The 8,959-nt window shown below is 41.6% G+C and overlaps 1 protein-coding gene across 3 annotated transcripts; it reads right to left on the bottom strand.

The window, feature by feature from the left end:
* Positions 1-1,553: 1,553 nt before the first annotated feature.
* On the bottom strand, positions 1,554-8,378 carry LOC120672645 (ribonuclease II, chloroplastic/mitochondrial-like). 3 transcript variants are annotated; one of them, XR_005674231.1, is made up of 14 exons: positions 7,996-8,374; positions 6,991-7,150; positions 6,731-6,844; positions 6,571-6,648; positions 6,368-6,496; positions 5,553-5,774; positions 5,084-5,266; positions 4,941-5,003; positions 4,719-4,825; positions 4,483-4,632; positions 4,187-4,338; positions 3,426-3,821; positions 2,945-3,169; positions 1,554-2,245 (listed from the first exon to the last, which is right to left on the bottom strand). XR_005674231.1 is itself a non-coding variant. In XM_039953168.1 (14 exons), the coding sequence occupies exons 1-14, from the start codon at positions 8,220-8,222 to the stop codon at positions 2,105-2,107; spliced, it is 2,352 nt and encodes a 783-aa protein (XP_039809102.1). In that variant the 5' UTR covers positions 8,223-8,378; the 3' UTR covers positions 1,554-2,104. The 3 variants fall into 3 exon arrangements, 2 of the variants coding, with proteins under 2 accessions (XP_039809102.1, XP_039809103.1); XM_039953168.1 differs by having other exon boundaries at positions 4,187-4,346; positions 5,553-5,771; positions 7,996-8,378; XM_039953169.1 differs by lacking the exon at positions 1,554-2,245 and having other exon boundaries at positions 2,954-3,179; positions 4,187-4,346; positions 5,553-5,771; positions 7,996-8,376.
* Between the last annotated feature and the right edge of the window lie 581 nt (positions 8,379-8,959).

Below are 8,959 nucleotides of genomic sequence, written 5' to 3' on the forward strand. Positions count from 1 at the left end.
GGCCGTTCCATCTCGGACAAATAGATCCACCAGCGCCGTTCGGACCGAGCATCACGCTTCGCGCGCCTCGGCCAGCTGTAGCTGCTGCCCGGAACTTCTCCAAAGTCCAAACCAACCACTGAACCAGACCTCATCGCCGGCGATATAGCACCGGCTGACGGCGGGAACCGAAGGACTATGGTCAGACTAGTGACAGCTTGTCATGACCCAGCTACCTTGTGGTAATGTAGTGGGCCAATGTATGGGCTCATCAGGGGAATGTGTCAGCTTATGGATTAGAGGGAGCCAGCAATACATAAAGACATGTCAAGATAGAGAAGGGCATCGACCAGATAGCGACATCGTCTTCCTCCCCAAGACTGCCTCTCTATTATCCCTTTGCTGTTCTTGATTCCTAGCCTTAGTTCTTGCTATTCCTTGCCTAATCTCTCCGATTCTCCTTCAAAATTGTACCCAGATTACCTATGTACTCTTGCTATTGTGATTTAGGGGGGGGGGGGGTAGAACCATAAGAGCAACTCCAGCAAACCCTCTATCAAACCCACTACCCTAAATTTGAAAGGTGAAATTAAGAAAAACAACTCCGGCAGACCCTCTACTTAAGTCCATAAACTATGGAGGCCTCCAAATCTTCCCCTCCACCCCTAGGTCTAAGGGGTCTTTAGGGAGCCCTCCATTCGTGGGCCCCACTCACCAGCCCCACTAGACTTGGATGAGGACTCAAATATGAGGGCTTCTGTTTGAGTTGGATGTATTATTTAGATGGTATGAGATGGAGACCAGACCCAGAAGCTATACGAGGGCTGTGATTTGGGGGCTATTGTTGGAGATGCTCTAACACAGCTAACCATGGCACCACTTAAATAAGTAGCTTGTAGTCCATGCGCATGAAACACGGAAGAAAATGCAAGAGTTTAGAGGAGTTGTGCGGTAAGTAGATTTTGGATGCAGTGTTACGTGTATTCGTAGCATGCTTCGTGTTTGATAGGGAGGTGTACGGCGAAAGTTGCTCCCTTAATCATTAAATTCAATTTATCGCTAATGTGATGATGGTTATTGTTAACACACTGCAGCGAAGTAATGACACCACATCATATGCGATCCACCCATAATTTTGTTCGGCTGGCTGTGTCTGGTGCTGATTTGCTATGAGAGAGATGCTGATTTGCTATGAGAAAAAAGTACTGCTGGATGGTGCTAATTTAGTGTGAGAGAAAAACACTGCTAGCTGGTTAGCTTGCCAGCCAAACAGACACTCAAGTCTCTAAATTTTCCACAACCACCATAAAAGTGTAACTTAATTGGAGGTGCCGTACATCACTCGTCTTGAAGATGTAATTAATCAGGTGTGCCCAAAAGGATTATGAATAAGTCAACTACACGCTCTTTATGAGTCAAATCTCTCCATAGATGTTTGTGTGCTGAGAGTTGCATTCTTTCTGGGATGGAGGGAGTATGTCAAATCAGCTCGATAGATGATTGTGTGTTGAGCATCAATGCAGAAGGGATTCACAGTTCTTACACTGGAACATAACTCCGTGGAGGAAGAATCCTTGAGAGAGGGAAAAAAATCTGACCGTTTCATTACAGCAATACTCCTAAAAATGAATCATCAGTTCGATCATCTTAACACAATGGCGTACAGTGGTTGAGTACATTGCAATGATCTACGGAAATCTTATTACTATCCTATACATCAAGTATACATCACAGTGGTTTAGGGATATCAACAGAAATCCCGCAAGAAATGAAGTTGCCGACATTGCAGCTATACAAAATTTCCTATGTATCAGAATGTGGGACCCTGGTTGTCACAGAACCTAGCTCGAGAGAAACGAACTGTTAACCTCTTTATCAATGCTGTCCATCCATCTATGCTTGAAATGAATTACTACTGGTACTTATACCATACCCTTGCAATTTACCATTTGTATCCATGCTACACTGACTGGACCGACGAGCTCAAGGGCATGGTCTTTCGGAGGATTACCGGCACCAAAATGTAACTGCAGTCACAGCAGAGGAACAGACGACTGTAACATTGCACCTCAGTACCTGCAGGTTGCTGCAAATCCGAAGTGTGAGGATTGAGATTTGCCTGCATTTACTCCTCATTATCATCGGTATCCTCAATAACCTCTCTGATTGATAAGATATCGTCACGCGGATGAGCCGTGTCCACAGCAACACTAACTTCATCTCCCACTTTCCCACGCGAGACTATTGTTGTAACCTGCATCCCGACCTGTTGGTGGCATTAGCCATCAGCATTGGAAGAATGATACTCATGAGAAAGATACTTGAGAGGGAGATGGGAAGCAAATAGAAGCAGATGTTACCAAATGATTCACAATACAAGTCTAAGGAACACAATTGATGGCTTATTAGGCTAGCAAAGGGATTCAGTTGACCTACTGCCACTGCAAGTAAAACCTTGTTCTCTCAATAGCTGCCCAGAACATCTAGGACTCCCAAAAGGAGAAGGATGTCATTTCCTCCCCTTAGCCGGTTTGGGTAAGTTTCACTAGCTTGCTTAAGTAGTTGTAACAAACAGTGATGACAAAAAATCCATACCGTCAAAATCAGAATGGACAAAATAACAGTAGTACTGGTTCAATTCTGTACTTAATACACTGACTGAATACTACTAACGCATCCGCCATGACCTCTTCCTATTCCACAGCATGTGTTTTTGTCCCAGACCAGTCAGGAACCAGGTTTTTGTGATTAAAGTAAATGTCATGAATTGGGTAGAAGCAGCAAACATCATCTGGGATCGGCTAGACCGGTAAATAATTTGGGCAATTAGGACTTATAGGAGTTATTTGGAACATATATGCACGCATACCTAAGCTACTACAATGTATATTATCACGGTGAAAGTTAATTATATGAAAATCTAAACCACCAAATAAAATTTATCATAGGGAGAATGTTGATCTACCTCCACCAAAAGCAGAACTGCCATACGATCCTTAACAAACTTAAGAATCAGTGCTTTGTACTTCCTCCCTTTTGGCTGTCTCCTCAAGTATTCCAACAACCAGTAACGTAAGCTGTTGCTATGAAGCCTCCTAGCTACTTTAACATGCATGCTCGCAATAAATGTCATTCCTTCTAGGTCACCAGCTGAATATGGCGGAGAATCACCTCTAAGAAAAGCTTTTACCTACAGTGTAACTCCTTGTTAATATTTGAAATCAAGTTGACATAGATATATTCTTCTGATGAAGGTAAAATGATTAAACAATGAGAAATTGAGAACACACTAAAAATCTGGCAACATCAAAATATAATTAAACAATGAGAAATAACAACACACTAAGAAATCTGGCGACATGCTGGAAATATAAATGCACAATTTCCAAATTTCTTGCCTACTATGCAAACTTTTCTTTGACCCATAGGAGTAGTAGTGTATTTACCTGGTAGTGAGCTAGCAAATCAACATATCTTCGAATAGGAGAGGTGAACTGCACGTATCCAGGAATACCAAGTATGCCATGTGGTACAGGTTTTTGAAAATCCATTTCTGCAGCGCGGAGCACACTGATATTGGCAAAGCTCCTTGCAGGCCCATCTGGTAGATGAGAAAATGCTGACACTGCCGTGTTACACTGGGGGTGACCTCTGTATGGCAAAGGGAGATTGTTATCAGCGCCAAAAGCAGCCACTGCCTCGCCACAAAGTACCATCATTTCAGATACAAGCTGCATTGCCGGATTGGCTTGGTCTTCAACATATAGATTAATATTTGGTTCAGGATCGTCAGGATTTGACACCTTGATGCGTGGCTCTATCATTGCAGTGTCTATTGAACCCTGCAGACTTAAGACTGTCAAATTTTGGAGCGGAAATGCAGGAGGTGGTCTCCCAGAAACAATTTGTTGGTAAGAGTGGCATGCAAGCTAACTAAGAAACAAAATAAGAACATAAATACCATCAATAGACAATGGAAGATGTCGGCCCAATTCTTAGGGATTTACTTTCCAATATACCTTATTGTCAGCTGATGAAATGCATAAGGCTAAACTTTTGTCCCCCACAACCAAAAAAAAATTGTATACATCGAGGTTGTGTAAACATTATTGATGTCATGTTAAATGGGTTTTCATTTCATATCACAAGTGACTTGCGCAATGGTGAATTATAGAGCAGCAAATAGCAAAACTGATTTGGTATGTACCTGGCTACGACGCCACTGTGCACAGATGGAAGAAGCTTCTTGAAGAATCCTTAGTTCTTCCTCTTCTTCCAGGCTCATGTAAAGCAATTCAGTTGCACTCTCGTATGTCAACATGTAGGTAGGTTTGATGACTGAATTCTCTAGAGTATATTCTGCAATACTATGCACAAAACAAATGGGAATGTGAATGAACGTGCTATGCTCTAATGAAATTATTTACAAAACAAAGAAAATCCAATCTAAAAAAAAGAAAGAATTGGCTCAGAAATCAGCAAGGGAAAATAGTGGAATATTACCTCCCATCTGGGTGCAAAGTCACAGATACGCTTACAGATTTGCATTGTTTACCCTGCTGCAAGCTCATAACATTCATGGCAAGCCTCTCCGGGAACATCGGAAATGTAGCAGTTGGTAGAAAGATTGAGGTTCCTCTGTGCATTGCCTCCCTGTAGACAATAAACAGGATTTCTAATAAATAACAGATGCAATGATACAAAGGATAGAACAGGAGACTTGACATGGCGAAAATGACCTATCAATGATGCCCCGAGGTTTGATCATGCACGTTGGATCAGCAACATGTATCCAGACCTTTATCCTACCATCAGGGAGCCTAATTGCGCTCAATGCATCATCAAGCTGAATCACCAAGAATTTTGATTGTTAAATGCATTTATTTGTGGGAACTAACAATAAATATAGGTATCATTCATTCTTTGTGAAAGATTCAGTGGCAAAAGAAATAGAAACATACTTCATCAGCCTCATCTACATCAATTGCGTACACCTTCAAAGTTGAAAGATCCTTTCTGATATGCTGAAAGATAAACCATCAGAGATTTAGGCATGTATATATGCAGAGAGAGGGCACAGCATCCGGCAGTAAACTAAATATACCATGTCTGAATCAGGTCTGCCCACCAGAAGCTCCTCCGCAGCAGACAAAACTTCCTCAGTGTACATGGTACGAACATCGTACTTAAAAAGATCAAGGTTGACATGCGCAGGGAAGTAACCGACATTTATAAGGAGCTTTAAAGCAGCTGATGACGTCCTTGTGAACCCCATAGCTTTGAGAATCTGCCATTACATTAGAAACCACGCTTACAAAATTCAGCAAGAAGGGAAACTTAACAATTTACTTCAATGAAGAATGGTGCTAAATTAAAAAATATTTTTTTGAAATAAATTTTTTTAAAAAAATGGGGGACAAATTTTCATGAAGGAACAAATACTTATAAAGCTAATATTATAGTATATAAGGCTTAGAGACACCCAAGAGCTCAACGGGTAGTGAAAATGAATTGCAGACATAAATACGATACTTGCGTATGGAAAAATTGGAAAGTGGAATATGAGATATTACATTTCCTGCTAGTCTTCTTTGTTCATCGTCACATGCATCAACTGCATATGCTTGAAGAGCCTCGATTTTTTGCCTTACTTTCTCATCCAACAACCATGAACTTTTAGGAGGCTTGGACTCCATAGGCAATGCTTTGGCAGACTTGACTAAGTGGACAAACTCTTCCAGTTCCTTCTCGGCTTCCTCTTTAGCACGTTTTCGCCGTAGAAGTTCCTCTACCTACTACCAGATAAAAGAAAATAAGTCTACCAAACCAACCAATATAAAAATGGAGAAATTAATCAATAAGAGTAATATAATGAAACCTGAAGCCGCTAAATACACATAAACAGAATACATATCTGATAAAACATGCCAGATTGCAACGCCAAACGTCACAGGACTTTTACTTGTGAATCCAGATGAAAAAGATGAGAACAAACACAGTGGCCCCAAAATATGTTCTTCCAAGGAGTATTACTGGAAACTGATGGGCAAAACCAATATAAACAATATCAAGAGACCAAAATGCTAGTCATAAAGCCATAGTGTACTCATACAAACCATGGCACTCAACATATGAACACATATAGTAAGTTCAAAAGTGGAAGGGAGCTGGCACGGTTAAAAGGACTTGACCACTTTATTCAGCCAGACTAGAGCATTCTGGCGTCAAATGACCCCACAATAGGTGGCCCAACAGACTTAAAAATCCGGAGGTGCAACTGATCACAAAAGATCAATTGGTCATAGTGCTACTAAAGAATATGCATCATCTTGCCAAATCATCTAAATGTTCACATTATGTAAGTCGCACATATATTTAGAAAATATACCTGAGGTGGTGAGCGAGGTTGGTACATGGAACAATCTCTGCTCTCTACCTTGACAAAATAGACTATATCCCTTGATAACAAAAAATGTGCACAGTAGCTTTCCAGAGACTCCTTGTTACCATACACTATCTGAGTAAATCACAAAGAATCAAATATGAATATCAACAAGAAAAATAGGAAGTCGAAAAAATTAGAAACCTCACCTCAGCAAACTCCTCAACCATTATTGATTTATCCTTCTCAGAAAGCTCCATCCAAGCACACTCCAAAACCGTTGGGTCCTGTTAACAAATAGTATGATCATCCTGATGAACACTACAGATAGTACACAGCAATATATTCAGCTCATATAGCAGCACTTACCAAAAGGTCTTGCGCTTTCTCAAGAAATTCATCAATTCTTGAAGCGTCAAAATTCATGACACCAGGGACAACATATGTAACCTGCTGGGGCTTTATCGAAGACAAGATACCGTTCTGTACAAAAGTAAACCAGTCATGTCACTGGAGAATCCATAATATCTCTCTGTTTAAAGAAAAATAATGAAGGATGTATATCCAGGTATAAATAAACTAGACTGGTAATCAACTGGATAAATTATAGTTCTCCGTTCATAAAGGACCTGATCAGTCACCATCCAGTTTTTCTTTCCATCGGGCCGTTCAACAACTGCTAGCAAAGATCTCTGTGAATCTTTCTGAAATTCAAGCAGCAACCCTTTCTGTAATGCTCTCTTATCTATCTTATTGTCAGACAGTTCTTTTGTGCCCTGCAATCCTATCCTGAAGAGAAATAAGAAATTCCAACATTAAGTTTCCATGCACTTTTTATCATTAAACGAAATGATTAATAGCAGTGACAAATTTAATAGACATGCACCATTCCAGAAATTATCATAAACATCTTGCAGAATAAAAACAACATGTAATAAGAAGCATATTGGATTTGCTAGCTGAACGTTTGAACCTCGACAACTATACATATTCCGAAAATACAGTATGAATTGGGCAAAATACATCGATCTAGAGCATCTGCTGCAATCGCAGTACAATAGAGCAGCAGCAGTCCATGGTTATTTCTAGTTCTTTACACAAACTGTTGTAGTATTAATTCCCAAGAAGTGTAGAAATGGCAACATTTAAGCTCAATGAAACACATCTTTATATGGTGTTTGGTCATCCATTATCTAAAACAATGTTTCTGATCATGGATAAATTATAAAAATGGCATGCCTGTTGCATAACTTTTTTGAATTACACCCAAGAGTAATCACATTAAGATGCAACAGTTGACCACGAGTTCATCATGCCCCTACGGTATGGTGCAAATCAGAAGTCTATTTTGTGCAGTTGCTCAGGATTGTTTGCTCCAGAAATTCAAGGGTTCAAACTCCAACAGTCGTTTTATTTACCTTCAAAAAGTTACTGTCATACCCATTTTCAAGTAATAAGAGTGAATAAATAAGTCGTTCCTAAGTCACAAATAATAATTCAAGCCCCCGCTCCTAAGTTCAGAGGAATTCAGTAGCTACTGGCACAAACAACTCAAGCAACGCACCGGCTCAAACTATAACACTAGCGACTTATGACTTATGGGAGCGTCAAGTCAAGTGTGAAGGGCGCATTACTTTGCCGAGACCCGGACGCGCCGCCGGGAGCGGAGTTCATCCAGGACGGAATCCACGAGGCTGTGCGCCAGGCGGCTCCTGCAGCCGCCGTAGGGGGAGGACTGGCCCCAGGCGAAAGCGGCGGCCGGGCGGCGGCCGGCGCGGCGGAGGGGGCGGGAGCCGAAGAACGCGAGCGCCGCCGATGAGCATCCGCACGCCGCCCGCGCCGCCATGGGCGACAGCCCCATAGACCCGCGACGAATGGCCGCCGCGGGGAGGTTTAGTTCGCGGGGCGCGCAAACTCCGGGTGAGGTTTTGGCTGGCAATAAGGGACGACGAGCCCCCGCGGCCTCGAGTGGGAGGCGAGGGATGAACCAGGGGGAGAGGTGTGAGTGGTGCTGCGGTTGCTGATGAGGTGGCGTCATCGGCAGCATGGAAGAGAGGTGATTTGTCCGTGGGCCTTGAGTTCTTAACATGGGCCTCTGAAGCCTTTGAAGGAAGAAGGGAAGGGAGGAGGAGGAGTTTCGGCATGATCGCTTTGCGTTTGGGCTGAAAAGTAAGAGAGGTAATTGGACCGTATATGGGCTGTAACTCGTTAGCATCCCTCCTAAAAAAATACGAACGGAGAGAGGCGCTGGTACAAAATGTCACAAAGTTTTGCTCAAAAATAAGAACGTAATGTCAAAATGTCCTTTGCTCCTTAGGCTCTCTTTAGTTCGCGAAATTTTTTGGATTTTGGAACTGTAGCACTTTCATTTTTATTTACCAATTAATGTCCAATCATGGACTAAATAGGTTTAGAAGATTCATCTTGTCATTTACAGTTAAATTATATAATTAGTTATTTTTTCAACTGTATTTAATGCTTCATGCATGCATCCGAAGATTCGATGTGATGGATATTATAGGAAAATTTTTGAGAACCAAACAAGATCTTTATCATTTGTCTATCTTTACAGACAATCTTTTAAAGGGGAGGCCTGCC

The sequence above is a fragment of the Panicum virgatum genome, chromosome 5N (genome assembly GCF_016808335.1).
Source record: "Panicum virgatum strain AP13 chromosome 5N, P.virgatum_v5, whole genome shotgun sequence".
NCBI lineage: Eukaryota > Viridiplantae > Streptophyta > Magnoliopsida > Poales > Poaceae > Panicum > Panicum virgatum.